The 20,280-nt window shown below is 40.5% G+C and overlaps 1 protein-coding gene across 1 annotated transcript in view; it reads left to right on the forward strand.

Moving 5' to 3' along the window:
• The first annotated feature begins 364 nt into the window (after positions 1-364).
• Positions 365-20,280, forward strand: part of ADGRG2 (adhesion G protein-coupled receptor G2) — a 53,581-nt gene continuing 33,665 nt past the window's right edge. The window contains exons 1-3 of the mRNA XM_025146580.3: positions 365-478; positions 10,726-10,844; positions 15,922-16,542. Of these exons, the coding sequence (XP_025002348.2) occupies positions 10,727-10,844; positions 15,922-16,542 (739 nt within the window). The 5' untranslated portion in view covers positions 365-478; position 10,726. The remainder of the gene's footprint in view (positions 479-10,725; positions 10,845-15,921; positions 16,543-20,280) is intronic.

Genomic DNA, 20,280 nt, shown 5'->3' on the forward strand with positions numbered 1-20,280 from the left:
AGACTTCGGTGTGTTAAGCAACTGAAAAAAAAAAAGAAAAAGAAAAAGAAATCATTGGAAATGCTGCCTTTTCTCAACGTGCTTCATCCCAAACAAGTTAACAAGAGGAAAGTCCCGCCTTGAATTCGCTGCGCGGAGCCGCGGGGATCACCCGCGGCTCCGGGATCTCCCCCGAACTGCGTTGTTCCCCTCGCCGCCCGCTCCACCTCACACTGCGAGCCGCGCGCCTCACAGCCGCACGCGGCACTCGGCCGGAGCCAACGCCCGCACCCGCGGGGCCACCGCCGCCGGACCCGCCTTGCCGAGGGGCTCCCGGCTCCCTCCCGCCCTCACGCAGCACCTCCCTCGCCTGCCTCCGCCCCCCAGTCGCGGACCGGGGCTGCTCCAGCTGCCGGTGGCGGTGGCCGCACCTCCTGCACCGAGCGCCGAGCGGGCGGCGGCGTCGCGCGGGACGGGAGGAGCGGTCCCCCGGGGCCAGGTGAGCGGCGCTCGGCTCGGGGCGGAGGGCTGCGCGGGGCGAGGAGGGAGCGCCAGAGCGGCGGCGGCGGCTGCGAAGGTGGGAGCTGCTCTGTGCCGCCAGGCTGAGGAGGAGGCGCGCGGCTTTCCAGGGGGTGGCTGTCCCGCCGAGCTTTTTCCTTGCGCTCCCTCCCGCCGCCTTCCCGTGGAGGCTGAAGGGTCCCGCGGAGCGCGGGTGGGGTGAGCGGCGGGGTAGGAGGTTGACCGCCGCCCCCTCCGCCCTCCTCTGCAGCCCAGCCTGACCGTGGACAGAGCCCATCCGCCAGCGAGGGGCCGTTGGGACGCGGGGGACGGCGCCCACCCGTTGCCCTGAGGGTGGTGGCCCGGCCCGGAGCGAACCCCTCCTGCCGGCAGGTGCCCGTCCCGCGGTGCCGGCGGGGTGCGGCTGCGGTCCGGGCTGGTCAGCGGGGATAGAGGTCAGTAACGCATTTCATTCGGAGAAAAGTGAGTAATTCTGATGGACGCGTCAGCAGGATTTGAATGGCGGTGTGTGGTAGAACCGAGGGTGGCCGCCCTGGACGATGCTGCTGGGCTTGGTGAGGGGTTCAGAAGCGTCTGTGGGGCACAGCCGGTGTTGTGAGCTGGTTGGGGATTTTGGGTCGTTTGCACTGAGTGAGGAGCGATCTGGGTGCTGGAAGCGACCTTGAGTACTGTCTGCGCTGATTTTTGCTTTGGTTTTGTTACTCACTGTTGGTATTTGTGGCAGTGCTGACCTTTGTTGCTTTTACTGTCTGATTGTCTTGTATTGATTGATGTGAAAACGCTGAAAATGTGTTTGTAAACTCAGTCACGGCTGCCATTCCGCAAGTTAAAAGTGTGGCTGTGCAAGCCTGGGCTGGCTTTGGGTGAGTGGGAGTTACACTGGAGACATGGTGGAACCAGCTTCAGTAAAGGCCAAACCGAAGTTTACAACCCTTGGCATGCAGGTTTAAGTGTTAGGCTGTCCCACAGCAAGCTGCTTGGTTCCTGAGCTCTGTCAGCTCCTGGGAGCAGAGCCTGGCACCTCCCTCTGCTTCCCTTCATCAGGGCGCTGCAGGGAGCAGTGAGGTACCTCTCGGCCTCCTCTTCCCAGTGCCCTCAGCCTCTCCTCACAGAACATGCCCTCAGCCCTGTTACCAGCTTTGGTGCCTCCTTTGGATGTCTCCATGGACCTTAATGTCCTTTTTGTGTTGTGGAGCCCAAAACTGCTCACAATACACTGTGCGAGGCCACACCAACACTACTATAGCAGGAACATCACCTCCTTTGACCGGCTGGCTGTGCTGTGTTTGCCCCTTGGGTGCCAGGACACACTGCTGCCTCTGGTTGATTTAGAAAAGAGCAGTTTGTTGCAGAGTACTGGTAGGTGCTTCTCATCTTGTGAGCAAGAAAAGAGCCAAGTGAATCGCTTCATGTCTATCAGATAACTGCTCATGTTTATGGGGGTTTTATTCTTTCCAGTGCTACCTTCCTGGTGGAACTGTAGTTTGGAAAGGGTCTATGCTTGCTGTGTGAAAAGATAGGGTTATGTAAATTAAACAGCAGGACTCGATTGGGAGTCTTTGATTTCTTTTGTGCCAAAATATCTTTGAAATTTATTGTTGTTCTGGGTGGATAAAGGATCCTTTGTAGCTGCCATTAAATCAATAACAAAACAAAACAAAAAAACATTTTAGCCTTCGTGAGTCACGTGGATTCATCTCCAGTTGTGAGCTGAACACCTCATATACCACAGCTGCACATGCATCTTACATCACCTTCAGGGCAGTTTCATTGCAGGTACATTGCAGGTAGTGGAACTAACACAAGATTTTAGAAGTGTATTTGGCAGCTGAAGGCCTCAGCCTTTTCTGTTTTATGCATGAGCATTGTAGCCCTGAAATCACATTATTGTTGGATGTACCAGCTGTTTTTCAGCTAATACCTTATTAAATTAGTGCATTTTGTACTTCCATTCTAGGTTCTATTCTGCTGGCTACTGAAATACTGCGTTCTCAATATATTGCAGAGAAAAACTGTAGTGTGTAACACGATTTACTTTTGTTTGTTTTAAAGGAAAACTGTAGGAAGTCAGTTACACTAGATGAGGCAACGTGCTGAAAAGACATAGTCTGTGGAGTTCTCCAGACTTCTTAAAGTACTTTTTAACTCCAGTAAATTCAGAGAAAACGGTTAGAATTTATCACATCATTCTTATTTCCTGAGACTTGCATGAGTACCTCACTTGATGCCTTAGATGCCAAAAAAGAACAGGCACTCACAGCTTAAACATTACGTTTGTTCTCATTTGTGATGTTCTTTAAAGGAGTCATTGAAAACTTAAGGCCTAAAAGATACATCAGTGAGTTTGTCAGAAGCTATCACATTTGACAAGTTGTGAGACATTTAGAAACAGTACAGCTGGCAGGAAAATGAGTGATGAGAGTGTGCTGCTGATGGAAACGTTACTGTGCATGCGTTACCAAAACCGACCTCGTTTTACTGACACATTGGTGTTTTAAAGGTTCTCTTGGAGATCTCTTTGATGTTCTTCAGAAAATAAATTACTATGTCTCTTTTCCTGGATTTATTAGACTTCCGGGAATGCCTGATAGTGATTGTTGCCAAATTCCACATCTATTTTCTGACTTTGCAACCAGATTTTGAGTATCTTTGTTTCTTTTGCACCAAATGAATTATGGCTGTAAGTTGACTGAATGGGTTTCTGATAATACACCATAATACATCAGGTTTTGAAGACTAGGGGACTTTGTTTCTTCATTGCGTATGCACAGCACAGTCCAAGTACTCATATAACTTGAATTTAGAAGTGCATTTTTTTCTTATCTATCTTTCAGCAAGTTAGCATTGTGGTTAGGGTGGTTTATTTGTAAGGAAGGCTGATCACTTTGTTGCAGAAATGGTAACAGCAAAATAGTCCCCGTGGAGTGTATTTGTGCAAAGCAAGTTTTCTGATCTGACACGTGAGGGCTGAAAACAGAAATAGTGCTAGTGTAAGTTCAAGGAGCTTGTCCTTGGAACAGTGTCTTCTCCTTTCTACCATGCTCCATAGACTCCATAGGCATTGTACCCTCCGGAGGTGCAGTGCTAAAAGAGGCTGAAAACATTGTTCTGGCATAACCTCATTTACTAGAATGACTTAACAGAGGAGCCCAAAATATTTACCCCATATAAAGACAGAGGTACCAAAGTGACTGTAATTCCCTGTGCTTCACAGAGTACTGACGTCGTATTCATTACCAGAGTTGTAGTAGGGCTCTGGAAGATGGGTTGCTTCAGAGTATCTGTCTGTCAAAAATGATGAGCTTTATTTCTTTGATACAAACTGCATGTTTGGCCATTGAGCTGTTGATTAAAACAGTCTGTGCTTGTTTAAAAGGAAAAAAAAAACCCAACCAACCCAACAACAACAACCAAAACCAACCTGCCTTTACCAAATGCTGTGCTCTGTAGCTTCCAAGAGAGGTTTTAACAGCTTTAGTGGAAAGATCCAAGAGACCTGCTACGTAAAGCTTAGGATGAAATCAGCATCATTTCTTTGTTAGACTTTTTTGGAGGTGATGCTGTTGTGCAAGCCAATAGGGTATGGGATGGAGAGTGGGGAAGGAGGGTCTATGAACTAACAGAAAGGACTGCTTCATTTCTGTCCCCCACTTAATATGTAGGAAACTTTCAAGTTCCATTTCCCAAAAGTAGGGAAATTAAAAGCATGAGCTGAGCAATCACTTCTTTGACGTTCCTGGCCCTCACTTGATTCCTTACAGTCTGCTTACGTTGTTCAGTGGTTTGAATATTCCAGCTTTAGAAAAGTCTTTGTCCTTCCCTCTTACCCTCTCCATCACATTTAAGTCTTGTTTGCTCAGTGTGAAGGTTTTGCAAAACTTTGACAAGTTTTCAGTTCTAACATCTGTGTATGCCCTTCCTCATCCCTTTTATGTGCATCCTGATTTCAGCTAAGATATGATGTTGTGTTTTGGATCAAGGATGAGAACAATAGTGGTAATGTATTGATGTTCTAGTTGCTGCTGAGCAGTGCTTCACAGAGCTAAGGACTTCTCAGCATCTTGTGCTGCCCTGCCAGTGGGAAACCGGGGGTGCTCAAGGAGCTGGGAGGGAACAGAACCAGGACTGCTGACCTAAAATGGCCAAAGGGATACCCCACAACATAAGGTATCATGCTGAGCAATGAAACAGGGGCAGTTGGCCACAGGGGCTGCCATTGCTTGGGGACTGACTGGGCATTGGTAAGTGGGTGGTGAGCAATTGCACTGTTCATCACTTGCTGTATATACTCTTTTACCATTATTATTATATATATTTTTTCCCAATTAAACTGTATCTCAGCACCCAGTTTTTACCCATTTCCAGTTTTCTCCCTCATCCTATTAGGGAGTGAAGGGAGCAAATGGCTGTTTGATGCTGAGCTGCCTCATGGGTTAAACCATAACAGTCCTTTTGGTGCTCGAAGGACAAACTGAGAGAGCTGAATTTGTTCAGCATGGCGAAGAGAAGCCTCTGAGGAGACATGATACAACCTTTCAGTATCTAAAGAGATAGCTTTAAGAAAGAAGGGGACAGACTCTTTAGCAGGGTCTGTTGTGACTGGACAAGGGGAAGTGGATTCAAACTAGAGGAGGGGAGATTTCAATTGGATCTAAGAAAAAAGTTTTTTCCAGTAATGGTAGTGAGGCGCTGGCACAGGTTGCCCAGAGAGGTGATGGATGCCCCATGCCTGGAGACACTCAAGGTCAGGCTGGATGGGGCTCTGGGCACCCTGATGGAGCTGTAGGTATTCCTATTCATTGCAGGGGAGTTGGACTAGATGGCCTTTAAGGCTCCCTTCCAGCTCCAACAATTCTATGATTCATTCCATTACTTCAGTAGCTGCTGATCACAATGTTGATTTTCTTTTTCTGTGCTCAGAGCTCTTGTGCTTGTTCTCAGAGTTGTGTTATAGAACCCCTTACATGCTCTGTATGGTCCTGTTGTGCTGTTTCTGGAGGCTGGATTAAGGTTATCATTTTGCTGTACTGTGAAACACTGGTTTATGATATGATCAAATTGCCAGTCGTTAGACTAATCTGGTATTTGTACTCAGCATTGCTGTCACCTTCGTACTTTAGGAACCGTGTCTTGGAAACTATAATTACAAACTCCACCTTTTCTTCTCAGGTTGCCAATCTGGTGGGGAAGAAAAAGGAGGACCCTTTCCCTCATTTTTTCACCTTCCCTTTCTCCTCCGGGCTAGTAAAAATACCCCTTGAAGATTTTGAATATCCTTGGGATGTTCAAACCATCATGTTCCTATTGCTGCACCTCCTGAACACATTTCAGGTTTTGTTTAAAGTTAAACAGCTATTTAAGAATACCACCCAGAGATCTCCCTGGAGGCTGGATAGTTGTGAGTAGCAGTGAGTGTGGGAGGACACTGGCATGCCCCTAGAACAGTGGGCACATCCAGTGCTTAGGAACTTTGCCCCTGAACAAGTGCAGGATCTCAAATAACTGGTAAACTGTTTGAAAAAGGTATGCCATCACCCTGGTAATTCCTGAGAGGCCCAAATCACTGCAAAGCAAAGGGGCTTGGCCTGTTGAGCCACACTCTACGCTGCTCCAGTCCCAGGAACGGGCCCTGCATCTGAACCTGAGAACCAACCCATGCCAGTATCTGTCACTGCTGTACGCAAGAGGAAATGATATGGATGTCCGCTTGTTTAGTAAGGGAGGAAACTCCTACTAAGAAGGGGAAGGAGGAAGAAGAGGACAAGTCAAGCAGAGTATGAACCTGTATGGGGAGACACCATTGGTTTTCAAACCCTTAACCACTCAGCCATTGTGTTAGTGAATCAGCTTACGCTTCTACACAAGCCTAAGGGTGAGATCTGTAAATGTAACTGAGAGCAGTCCTTGACTTAAGCAGCCTTATAAATATATTTATTGTAAAACAAAATTTAAAAATCTCTCGAATGCCAGTGTTGTGCCAACTAAGTTTAGTCTTAGGCAAAGACTAAATAAAAGAATGAATTCCTCCAAGAATTTTTCTTCCTATTTTTTTCTGATGAGAGCTGAACCGATGAGTTACAAGTTTTCCAGAGGACTGATGTCTAGCCAAGTGGCTTGCTGTGCTCTCTAAAGCCAACATGAAAAAGATTGAATACCTTTGAAAGCAGTAAAGATTTATGTCAGGAGGACTTATTTGATGGATCCTTTAGTTGATGTTGCCATCCCAGTTTTTAGAAAAAGCGATGTTCTACTTAAAGCGATCAGATTTCATAGATGTCCGTGTGCCTGATTCTACAGCCTTTGATTAATACAGAGAAGAATTAATGAAAACCAAGATATTATCAGACAATAATAATCCTATTACTGTCTTTTGGAAAAATACATTAAAAAAAAAACATAGAAGACCATTTTTTAATTCAGTGGTGTGCTTCTACTCTTAAGTTGGTAGATGCTATATGTGCCAAAATTCACAGTGACATAAGACTTTCCAACGTAGCGTCCTCCCTATTACATCTCACTTGCTTCAGCCAAAATTTAAAAATAACATAGAAACTTTACTACAGTTTCGTTCCAGTCTGGGAAGGGGTTGATGGAAGAAGTCCGTAGTTTTCTGTTTCTGAAAGTAATCCAAGGCACTAAGAAGCTCTCATACCTGAGCAGTATGGATGTTTCTTTGGCTCTTTCCCGTCGTTTTTCACTTGGTAAAGATTTGAATAATGAAGACTGTCAGAAACAACAGCCAGAATCTTACCATTCATCACTCCTCAACAGTAAATTCCATAAATCTGGAAATATATATTTTCAAATCCAAGATCTGACTCTGAAAGCCTCAAGGACTACGGGTGGAATAAATGTCACTTGAATAAAATGGTGTGAAGTGCAGCAGTAGACAGCATGGTCAAAAGTAAATGACCGATTGCTTACAGTTACGATTTCCAACAAACTTTCTGTTACCAACAGCTCATTCACTGGCTGTGAGGATCAGCTCTGGCTAAAATTAAGGATGAGGAAAATGACTGCCAGTAAACAGATGTATTCGACGAGCACTATGAAACTTGAATGTACTTTTCAAAAGGGGATGTAACGAAGTATAGTACAGCACAGGCAGTTGTATTTAAGGTTTGATTTTTTTTTTTTTTGGTGGCTTTCAGCCTATTGAAAATTTATCTTCTGTAATACAAGGCAAGAGGTGGCTTAAGATGGGCAAGGTATCTTGGTGTGGGTGTACACTTGGAACATAGTCCAGACTTCTCCCACAGCATGTTGAGTGGGGCTGCAGCAAGCAGACACCCTTGGGGCTGGTTGCAGTGGCACCGATTCCGTCTCTTCTGCATTCCAAGTGCATTTGCAACACAAACCTAATTTCCTGCGGCTCTTCTAAGTCCACTGAAGTGCTTGGAAAACATCAACAACAAGTAATGCTATTTGTCTTTCAGAGGTGAAAAGCTGGGTACGGTGGAGTAAACAGAGTGAAAGCCTTATGGACCTTGGTTTTAACTATTTTCTTTACCTGCTCTTCTACGTAGCTCTTAGCTGGGCAACCCTTAAGACTCTTCTGCTTGCCCTTCTGCAGTGGATTCCCTGTCACAGTGTTTGTTTGGATCAAGCTGTTACATCTCCAGAGGAAACTCTCCTCTACTTCGGCAGGTGAAAGTCCCATTGTGTGGAAGGACAATTCCATCAGAGAACTAGTAAAATAGCATGAAATAATCTAGTTAATATTAATGATAAGAATGTGGATTTGTCATTACCTAAGAAATAATGATCGTATAGATAGTAGGATCTTTTTCCTTATTAGAGTGTAAACAGAATTGTTGTGAAATGAAAGAAGCAGTAATATTGTATACCTAATATTTTTTTAATTGTAATTTTCACTAGATGCTGGAACAAATGCTGAGCTAGCATACATCTTGAAAGTCTTGCAAAAAGTCAACTGAGTTGTGATCATGTTGGGATTTCCCTTTGTATGTCTATTCACTTTCCTGCGCTCTGTTTTTTAGTGCATCCTCTGAGACCATTAATCCACATTCGTAACTGAATAGCTTTGGAGTTCTTGATATGACTGTATTCTGTCAACAAGAAACCATGCCTTTATCCTGAAACTCAATGAGGAGACTTTGGAGGTGTTCCAAATCAGGTTTTTATGTGACATCGAGCAAGCTGTTTGCTTCAACAGTTACCAGCAACAGTGGCTAAGCTGAGTTTTTCTGGGCTCTGTCCCATTCATATTTCAGCTCTTCATTTATAGGTAGTAGAGGCAAGGAATGCTGGAATTGGAGTTTAGTTTGTTGTCCAGCTGCGTTACTGTGAATATATGGTTTCCCATACCAAAAAGAGATTTCCCCATGGGTTGAAGGAATAGATGTGCAGCTTGGCTTTGCTTAGGAGTGACCTAATTTGAGATGAAAATGGGAAGTGTGAGTAAGCATAGAAAGGAAACACAGTTTTTGGATGTGCATTTCTTTTAATGCCATGAGCTTATATTGTAGGTGGACCATCCTTGAAGTTGTCAGTCAAAAACAGTTCAAACCTACCAGTGTTATGCATGGCAATTTTTGTTATCAAGTTCTTAGGATAATTAGTGTAATTACTTAATTTACTGATTGAAAAGCTTTATTATTAGACGCAGCTGTCATTCATGACCTTGCCACACTTTGATTGTTATTTCCTCAGAGTATTCTGGTTTCAAGCATTCATCCAGCATCTGCAAAGTGGAAACTGTGTGTGTCATCATCCAGATCAGTCTTCTTCAATCCAATCAGTATGATCATATTTCTGCTAGAAATACCATATGCTGTGTAACTGTTGGAAATGGTGGCTGGCAGTAACATGGTGCTGTTCTAATTTTTGGAAAGCCTTTCCTTTGTTGTCTATATTACACTGTTATATGTGTATAATTTATTTGCATGTGTGTTTAATCAATTTCCAAAGTGTTGATTACTTAGCAACTTCACTGATTTATGTATATACCAGTTTATTCCCTTGGTGCTTACTTGGAAGGTTCACCCCTCCAATGAATATTCACATTAATGTGAGGGCTGGCAAAAATTTATGTTAGCCCTCACCTTAGCAAGAATTTATAACCCTGAGGAGTGTACATTTTACAGTTCCTGTAAAGAAAAAAGCCTATTGCAGCTTGATGCAGCATGTACAAAAATACGGGTGCAGGTAGCACGACTCCAAACTTCTCTCAGTGCTAACCAGGTACACATATACCAAATCTGTGATGGCCATGTTAAACTTCTATGGTTGTGCAGGATGCTCTGGTCTGCCATAAGGCAGGCACATAAAAGATACATACAATAAATACATAAAATTCACTGCTTTGCATTTATTTCAAGTGTCAGTTACAGAATTGCTAACAAATGTGTCTGTAAAATTCTTTATTAAAGAGCTAACGCATGCAAAAAGCACATGAATGTTCTTTCAGCATGCCATGCAAAATATCCAGAAGGTACACTTGTTTGTTTGTTTGTTTTGTTTTCTCCCAATGTTCTCATTATAAAAGTGTATAATTCTTGGGGGGTGTTAAATCTTACAGTAGGAAGCGTGTTTGTTTTTCATCACCATGTCCTACCATTCACCTGAGACAGCCATCGCTAGGAAGAGATGTGGAGAAATCAGTTTTCTATTATATTCCCTAAGAACTATCTGTGCACGGTGGCTTGTTGCATTTTATTTTTTTGTTGAAATTTGCAGTAACTTTTTTGTCTTGAGAATGAGATGAGCACTGGGAATCAAAGTCTTGTTTATTCATCAGAGGTACTCAATGTTGCTATTAAATGTCAGCTAATAGAACCTGTGGGTAGGGGACCAAACAAGTGCTTCCCATTTACTTCCCGAGATTAACAAAGCTTTTTGAAAAGCACACCAGGCTATCACTCTTGTGTGTTGTGTTTTGTTTGTGAGCCTTTTGATGTTTGTTTGCCTTATAAACTTCTAAAGCTTTACTTGTGCAAGGACTCGTGGCCATGACCTGATGTATTTGTGAGTCTTTGGAGAATTAGAGCGTGAATGTTTGTTTACCTTTTTCCTCCAACAAACAGCTATGGGTGACTTGGCAATACTCCACAGTGCATTTGTGTACAGAACATGACCAGTAGTAAAACAGGGCTGAAAAATTTACACATCTGGGTTGGAAGCGTCATTTGTCACAGTATCTGCACACTTGTGTTTCTTCTAGTTACAATGACTTACTTATTTATGTATTTATTTATTTTCTCCTAGAATGGTTGCCTGGGAAAGACAGCACTGCTGTGTTGGCAGAATACAGCAAATTTTACTGCGATTCAGGATTGCTTTCCCAGTCCTTCTATTTCATTTATTCTTGGCTGCAGCAGACAGAGGTAAGACATGTTTTTCCTAGTTTGTCTACTGTTGATATTCCAGTGGTCAGCATTAATCTTTATGAATAGGACTTTTGATTATATTCACAATAGGAAACTTTCTGCCATCTTGAAATCAAAGGGAATAATTATCATGACCAAGAACTAGAACATTTGGTAATCATTTTGGATATGCACGCTCTAAGTTCACAGTATTTATTTCCACAAAAAGTCATCAGTAGCAATTTCTTTTGGGCTGTGGATGAGGAGAAAATGTAAGTACGATACATAACAACAGGACATTACTTTCCTGCTATTTTTTTTAACTGGAGGTGTAACTATTGTCAGAACCTCCCATTAAATGTTTTATACTGCTCTTACACGAACACTTTAAGATACTTTTAATTTTACATAGTACACCTATAAACACAAACCAGCTGATTTTGGCTGTGAGTCTGAATATTGCTAGGGAAAACGTAATAAGAGCGAAATACGTTAACAGAAATCATGTATTTGAATTTGACAGTGTATGCTCTTTCTATAGCAGTAAATGAAAAAGAATCAAACAACTTAAAGTTCTTGTCAATTCTAGTAGAAACGGAGTAACTAACGTGGTGATGTTTGTATATGAAGTAAAATAGGATCAGCAACTTTGTGTTTCATTCATTACTGTTCTTGATGCTCACAAGTGCAGGTCTCATTATGCCGGACCTCAGCAGATAGAGATAACAGTGCTTGTCGTTTGTAAAGCTTCTTGTATTGATAATGCACTAATCATGCTAGTGTTGTGCATGGAACAGCAAAAAACAAAAACAAAAACAAACAAACAAAAAAAATTAGAGATGTTTTTTGCCATTTACATAATGGTTATTTATTGAAGTTCCTTCATGTGTTGTGGCATATTGTTGTACTCCAGAAGGTGAGAGTTTCTTGCAGATCAAATGCACTTAATAAATACGCCTTTTTAATGACATTGTCCTAGCAAGGAGGTTTTATTTGTTGACAGAGTAGACTAATTCTAATTCTCCTAATGTAGTAGTTTTTGTAAAATGAAGCTTTTGAGGCAGAATTTGAGGTTCTAATTACAAAACTCTTGCTAAAATGATCAAGTTTTAACCTTAGGTACTTTAAAAAGCAAAAAGAACAGCCCAAAATATGGACCAAACATTTTGCCAAGAACAATTCAGCTACATCTAGAGTTTTGAGAATGCAAGCAAAGAAGGATTTTTTTCTTTCACCTATATATGACTTGCAAGTGTCAGTAATCCTTCAAGAAGACCTAAACTGATGCAAGAGTCAATTTCTGATTCCACAGTATTTTGTTGGTGGTGTTAGTTTTGTTTTGTTTTGTTGTAGGCTGTTGGCATTATTAGCATCATCTCTGCTCAGTTCTTTCCCCAACTAAGATGCTTTCCAGGAAATGTGAATAGATAAGAATTATCTGTGTTCTTTTCTACATGTAGGACACTGCATAATGTGGCAGAGTTTATCCCCATCTATCTAAATATAACTGTGACTGAAAAGGAGGAAACGGTTCTTAGCTTGAGAATTCCAGGATATGCAGAAGAATCAAGCAGTCCACATGTAGAAAGTTTATTTTAAACTTTTTATAAAAAACAGCTATTAGCTCCAGATTTAAGATTATTTTGATGTAATTTTTACGGACTGTATCAGGCCAAATGTGTTACAGATTGTAAACACTTGTATAGAAATTAATGACTATTGTTGTTATTGGCTAAAAAACAGATTATGTGTATGAATAAACACACGATTACTCTTATTGAAGAGGGCACTCAACTGTATTAATGTTCTACTGTACTCATGTAGTAGATGTCAGCAATGTAAGGAAAATTGCAGTTGCAATCAACTGGAAGGATCTTACAGGTGTAATTCTTATTATCTATGGCTGACTCTTTCTTGCAGAGATAGTTTAATGCCTGAAATTGTTTGAAGAAAGATTACATTTTTCTTTTACTTCTGCATTACCTTGTTGTTTTCAAAAAGTGTGTTTTAAATGTTTGAAAGTATATACATACGTTTCAGGATTTCTTTCACTGCTTGAGAGAACACACCTCAGTGAATGTTTTTAGTTTTAGCACTACATCTAGTTTCATGGCTCTCATGTAGTGGTAAGAATATATTAAAAAAGAACAACTTGCCTTTCTGAAAGAGGTTAAGTGCTTGAATATAGCAAATGCCACTCAGAAGTTAGTCCCCAGTTTCTACTGTATGGAGTTTTCTTGACTCCAACTTGTGATTTTTGCTTAGTTTTCTAACTCTGCAGATGTTTGGAGCATTCTTTCTCCTATGCTGTTTTCTGTGCTGTGGTAATAAAAAATATATTCACTGGCCAGGTTTCCAAATGTAGTTTGTATTATTTGTACTCAAAGGAACTAGCTGTAAGCTCAGAATGTCCCAGTCAGAGGACAGCCAGTTCCAGCTCTTTGGTTCTATGAACAAGAGTGGGCTGCAGCACAGAAGTACCAGTACTAGAGAAAGTAAATGATGATTAACTGAATTTCCAGGGCTTTTGAAGCAATGTTAGCTTCTGCTTATATTGCATCCACCTACACATCTAGCAGTCCTAGCCAAGATAATGTTGATAATTAATTTCTAACTCAGTGGCTTCTTAGTGTCAAGCATCTATAAAGAATGTCCTATGATTTTGCAGCGCTGTAATTAATTCGCTGTTGTGAATTAATAACAAACCCTGATTAAATGCCTAGCATGAAATCAAGCTTCTGTCAGAATTTGTTTGCTTCCAAAATTAAGTCTGCTGCAAGCTTTAATTAACATTTCTGCTCAGAAATGGACTTCTAATTTTTCAAATATAAAGGGATCCTGGATAATTAACAGCGACTTCCTGTTTTGAGTCTTTGTCAGGAGCCTTCTTTCACCAGCCACTGCAACTATCTCTGTAGGCTCAAGATTCCTTACAGGAATTTTGGAGGGCATGTAAGTCATGCAAATATACTGCTGGCGTACAGTCTGTGAAGAATAGCAGCTTCTTCAGGTCTTTCAAAACCTTCAGCATTATTCCTATTTAATAGTGAAAGACTTGAGCAATTATTTTTCTTTAGAGGAGCCTATGTTACAAGTGTTGACGTATGACTGTATCTACTGAGCTGTTTTGTTTAGTAAGTCAGTTCTTAGCTGAGTATGCTAGATTTTGCCCATGCACCGTGACAAATGGCCAAACTGAATGAGTGAATTCATGCTTTAGGATGGAGCAGAGGGCACTAGTTCTGTTGCTTGCTGTTAGGATGTATGTTCTACTTCTACAGTGCCAAGCTGTGAAAATCCACTGGCTGCTAATTAGGAATTTCATCTAATTTGGCCTGAACCCTGAGTCTCTTCAGGTTTCTTTTTTTGCTTGGCAGCCTTGTATAGTACCTCTGTGATAGATGCTGAACTTCAGGAATGATTTGAGGTTGTGAAAGATGCCTACAAGATTCTGCTAATTAGTATTACAAGGGGAGTTTCAAAGGTATAGTAAGCAAAAAGAGCAGTTATCAGCGAGTTTACATGAAAACTGATTAATAAATGTTGTGTTTTAACCATTCTGTGGTAGCCTGTACCACAGTTGCCACAGTAGGAACTTCTTCCTGTGTTTCATTTGTTCCTACTGAAAAAGAAGTCTGACATCTCTGTGGCCAAGAGACACAATATTTGAGCAAATCTGTGTCATCTCTGATGATCAAAGAGCTGGCTGTGATCCTGACAGCTAGCTAGAACAGTGACTGTGATGTACCTTAAAAACTGGATTCAAGTTGCCTCAAAATTTGTCATTTCATAAGGGAATTAATGAAAAAACATTACTTGTGTATTGACCAATCTTTTTTTGCTATCCAACCCTGATCAATCATGGTTAGTCACTTACTTTTTCTATAGGGTAGAACGTAAAAGCTCTATGTATATTGATGAAGTAATGCCTTCCAAAATCTATCAGTAATGCATTCTCTTAAACTTTGTGAGTATTTACTATGCTGTTTCCTTCTTCCACAGCTCCATTACTTGTCCCATGGGAGTTATTTTTGTTTGGATTTATTTTTGTTGCTGATGGGTGGGTGCATCATAGAGCAGGCAATCTTGATAATGATCATACAATTGGAATGTGCTTTTTTTCCCACAAAGTAAGATGCAATCTCTGCTTCAGAGTGCCTACATCTACAGCCACAAAAATCTGTACCTGTGGAACAGAGGAAGAATCGAGACATCTACAAGAACTTAATAATTATGGTCAAGTTGAGGCATTCTATGACCCTGCTTGTTTTACTTTTTGAAGTAGTTTGAAGTAGTCTAAAATCTTGCTTTTACCAGTAAATTTATTGTTTTCAGCTCAAATTATGTTTACATCACAGTTAAACTCCAGGTTGCCATTTCTGTGCCTAAGTAAATGTAAGATTCATAGATCAGATATCTTTGCAAGTAAATGCCCTTGTAGAGAACATGGGATAGGAGATGGAGGGGTTTAAATTTAAGCAGTGACTCCAAACCATGTTTCCTGAAAGTTACCCAAACTCATTCTCTTCTGTAGTATGGCTGTTTTTTACCTTTCCTGATGAAGCTGAACCAATATACAGCAAAGGATTTGAGAATCTGAGTCTTTTGTTTGTTTAAAAAAAAAATAATAAATGAAGAAGCCTAACATTGTTCAGAAATGCAGAACGTAAGTGTGGTAGATGGGAAGGCAGTAAGGATTATAGTCTCTTCTAACTCTGTCTTTATCTTATCCAGTATCATAAGTGCAGAATACCTGTGCAGTCTTGGGAATAGGAACCAGAACCTGATTCTCTTTTTTTCTCCCACTTGTAGGTTGAGTGTTATGTTAGGGAGCTATGTGTTCGTACTTTATGCTGTGCATGAGTTTTGTGTCAAAGCCTTCTTGAATAGCTAGGGTTTTTTATCTGCCTCCAAATATGCTGGTCTTCCCACTCACCCAAACAAACAAAATAGGAAGAATCAAAGTTTTTTGATAATGTGTTGGTTTGAACTCTCCTGAGTAAATTCATAGGAGTAGTAATATATGAAAGTATAACATAGATATAGATTATCATTTTAAGGAAGTAATTTTGCAAATCACCTTTTCTTTATTTAGGTCAGGAGGATTTTCTAGGACTATATAAAGCGGTCTTTAAGACTGAATGTGAAGATCCTTGGATTATGTCACCAAGAATTTCTCTGCTTTCTTTGAAAGAATTCACTGTCTGCGTGCACCTCAAGCTAAATTCCTCCAGTAGTCCCTGGACAGCGTATGTATACAATCAAGAAGCAACTAACAGCAATCCCTCTGCAAATAAGCATGACCTTGGACTTAGTGGAGATCATGGTAACTTGAGGATCTGGTTGTTTGGAAATCAAATAAATATGACAGAGATGATGCTTCAAGAAAATATCTGGCACCAAATATGTACCCAGTGGAAAAGTGAAGATAAGGAAGTGAAGTTATTCATAAATGGAAAAAAAAGAGCAAACGAAAAACTAAATGAAAAAATGTCTCTCCCTGGAAAAGGGCAGTTCTTACTTGGCTGCTCAAAACTGCCAGGTACAGCTACATCACCTAACCAGGGTATGACTGGGGAGCTGTACATGTTCAGAATGTGGGATAAAGCAAATATAAATCTTGCTAAGCACTGCAGAGATGGTAGTATTGTACGCTGGAGAAAGGAGGATTGGATGTTCAATAAGACAATAGAAGAGGACAGCTCTTTGCCATGTGGTAAGTACCGTTGCTTCCCTGTTTTTCGAGTAGCGTTATTGCAAAAAGTTGATGTAACATGTCTGACATTTTCTGCTCTGTATTTTAGAAAGTCTTTGTCTGTTGGTCATTTTTATTTGTTTATGGAGATGGTGAGAATCTACAGCTCTCGCTAGCTTTCACGCAGATGTAGAAGTTTGCTGCTCTGCTTTTTAAAGACTTCCAGCTTGCTCCAACTTTTGTGTCTGTCTGCTACTCATGTAATGGCAGTTTGAGTGGGGTGCATCCAACCAAATCCTTGGAGTGTTAGGGCTTTCTGTTAATGTCATCTTAATTAATTTACATACCTTATATTATGTGAATAAATGCAGAGGAAAGCGTTGCTGGTCCTCGTTTTGCACATTTGTTGGGCTTGGGCTTGAATGTGTGCAAATTTTCACATCATTGCTGGCACACTATACCATTTTTAGCTACATCTACATCTGTAAAGATTACTGGAGACTCTAATTTACTCTTGTTTCTGTAGCAGTAATATCTTCCTTTATTAAAATGACTAAATGGTTTCTAACACCTTTCTCAAAGATCTGCTCTGACCTGAAGAAGATCCCCAAAAACCTTTAAAACAGAACAAAATAAAATTATACTGTCAGAGAAATTGAATTTTAGTATAGTTGAGAAGGAGTTAAATTAAGAAAATAATCCTTCTAGCTTTTGATATCCTATCTGCTGAGGTAAAAGAGAACTGAAATTTGGGTAGGATCCATTTTGTCAACTGTAGTAAATGGCATTACGCCCATGGCCCAGAGTTTTTAAGGTGATTAGTTCACTTGGAAAGATCTGATTTTGTATCTGCATAGAGTGTAACTGGCAAAGGGCCACACTGCCTGTGTACGCACAAACGGTGAAAAGGAAGTGTTTCACTGAAGCTGTAATTGTGCTGGAGGACAAGTTTGTAACAAGAAGTTTGTTATAACCTGGTTGGCGTTTTGTGCCCCCATGAAGCAGCTGTTTGTAAAATGTTCAGTCAAAGATTGCCAGGATTTCTGTGATTTCTCAAGATCTTTGTGCAATGTAAGCCATTATCTAATTGGTGTCTCATAGGCAATGACTCACTCCATTAGTAAGTTTAGAGTGACCTAGTGTCACATCATTAGCTTCTGTTTCTTTACCTCCTTCTTCTGGCATTCCTTTTCTTAACTATATTCACTGTTTTTTGATTTTAGTTTTATACTAATACTTAGAGTACCAGAATTTTGTTTAGTTGCTTCTTAACCATGTTAGATCTAATAAGGACCAGAATCCTGATTGTGTTAAGATTTACGTATGTGATTAACACTTAAAGATATGCTGAATGTAAACAAAGTACATTACTTCCCAGAAGTGAATGGGTATTACTTTTGCCGTAGCTAAGCATCTTGTGCATCTGAAGATTTGCAAGAAAGGACCTATCTGACTGCTTCCGAGTTTGTGTTGTGATGGCCAATGATGTTTCTTGGAGTCAGGGAGCACAGCAATATATAACTTTCAGGTCTGAGTTAAAGATGCAGCTTTTGCTGCTTTCAGTAAGAGGACTTTTGGGTCCCATCTGCTTGGTGTATCTTTTGCAAGCTGAACAGATATAAATATTTCACATAGGCCAAACAGGTGAGAAGGAGGTATTCACTCTTCCATGCACCAAATTCGAAGAGTAATTGCTCTTATTACTTGATTAATTATTCCTATTTAACTACAGAATTTAATGTGGACAGTTATTGTGGACATTATTGTTTTTGCATAATCCAAGGAAAATGCTAGTAACTAATATTCTCTGACTTTAAAAGAATACAAAGATGAAAGCTCTTCCGTTGTCAATTTTTGCATGGGATATTTGCAAGTCACCTTTAGTGGTAACTTGACAACTGAAGAAATTTACTGTTTAAACATTAATCATTTCAGTTACATATTAAACAGTAGCATTCTTAATTAAAATATAAATATCCAAACTGTTACACTGTGCATTTATGCAAGGAGCACAGAGATGACAGAGATGACCTTTTATAAGTTTCAAGGAGTAAGCAGAATACATGATTTACAGAATAATTAGAAATAATGTCACTGCAACTAAAGCTCAGTCACCACATTTGTGGCATCGATGCCCTAACTTTTAGTAGAAGTCCGGAGCCTATTTCCTTAAGTTGCATTTTTTGCATGAATACAATCCAGTGTTAGATGGTGGCATTTTAATTTTTCTAGACTGTCTTGTCCAGTCTTCAAGATTAAGGTGTTGTTCCTTCTTTCCCTTGAATCTATCCCTGTGTGGATGAACCTGCTACTGCTGTTGCTGGAGGAGGTTTCCAGACTTGTAGAAACTAAGTGATTTAATATTGATGGGAATTCACCAGTGCCCTGTGTGCATACTCAAGATTTAGGAAAACTTCAGTGTGGGCTGTTCTACTTTGGAGATATGAACAACAGGAAGTGTGATTTAGACTCATGAAATCCCTTTTAAAGATTTCTTGAGTTGTGTGCTCTTCTGATGGCAGAGTCAGAGTCCTAAGGCTTTATCTCTTCAGGCAGAAGATTGAAATGTAGCTGCCACTCATCCACTCTACATCCTAGTCTGTTGAGTACCAAACTTTGGTCTGTATTATGATGTTCACCAAGCAATTTATGAAAGCTAAAGATGTAAAAAGATGTTACTTTTGCCAATATATATATTTTTAAAGAATTATAAGGGCACAATGCTATAGAAACCTTTAGAAGCTCTTAAAGGAAGCTCTTAAATAAATAGATCTGAAGGGAGTGGGGCAAGATGTGGAATACATAATTATGGAGTGCCTGTTTGATGAGTCATGTACCACTCTACTTTGTACATATTAACAGAACGCATTTTTGACCTCCCATTTTTTTTGTTTTCATTGCCTCAGTCTTCTTTGGTATGAATAGAAGGAGTGTTTCGGAAATCAGCCTACAAAGGAAGAGGTGTTTTGGTTCACCTCAGCCTCTAGTGCATGTCTTTGTACAAACAGCTTGACAAAACCTGTATTTGTAAGCAAATTTCCATAAAAACCTGTGTAACATTGAAGCTAAGTTTAAAAACAATGCACCTGATTTTTTTGTTAAGGTTACTGAAGCGAACTGGCCAAAGTGACAGAACCTGATGTGAAGAAGCACATTCACTGTTTTCTTACGTTGGCTTCTGTCCAATCACCAGTGATATTCCATCATTTCTTCCGTAGTTCCACCCCTAAGAGTGAGAGCAGGATTTACTTCATGAGAGGCATAAAATGTAAAACTATGATCATGCCTAGTTTCATCTTGCAAACCTATCCAGTGTGTCTCAAAATCTAACTGGCACTGTAAGTTAATATGAGTCAGTATGTCTACAGTGGAATGACTGGAGTGGATTTTTACATGTTATTGTTGTTTATGCCTTCCATGATAGCATGATTCACTTTGTCAGTGTTTCTCAGATGTTAGTGGGACCCATTCTCTTAAAAGAAAATACGGATGAGAGTTGTATGCATTATTCTAGGTGTCTGTTTCTGTAAATAGAAGACTGTAGGATATTAGCACTTGATGTTTCACTATTGAAGCTACTCAGTTTTGTTTAGGAGCAAGTTCATGAGAAGCATTTTCATGCAGCTATTACCTTACTAACACTGAATACAAATGGAGGGTCATTGCTACATGGTGCTGGTGACTAACAGCATACATGAGCACTGTTGCCTCTGATAACATTTAGAAGAGGATTTGTAGAGAATTAATTACAGCCTGGAA

This window comes from Gallus gallus, chromosome 1 (assembly GCF_016699485.2).
Source record: "Gallus gallus isolate bGalGal1 chromosome 1, bGalGal1.mat.broiler.GRCg7b, whole genome shotgun sequence".
NCBI lineage: Eukaryota > Metazoa > Chordata > Aves > Galliformes > Phasianidae > Gallus > Gallus gallus.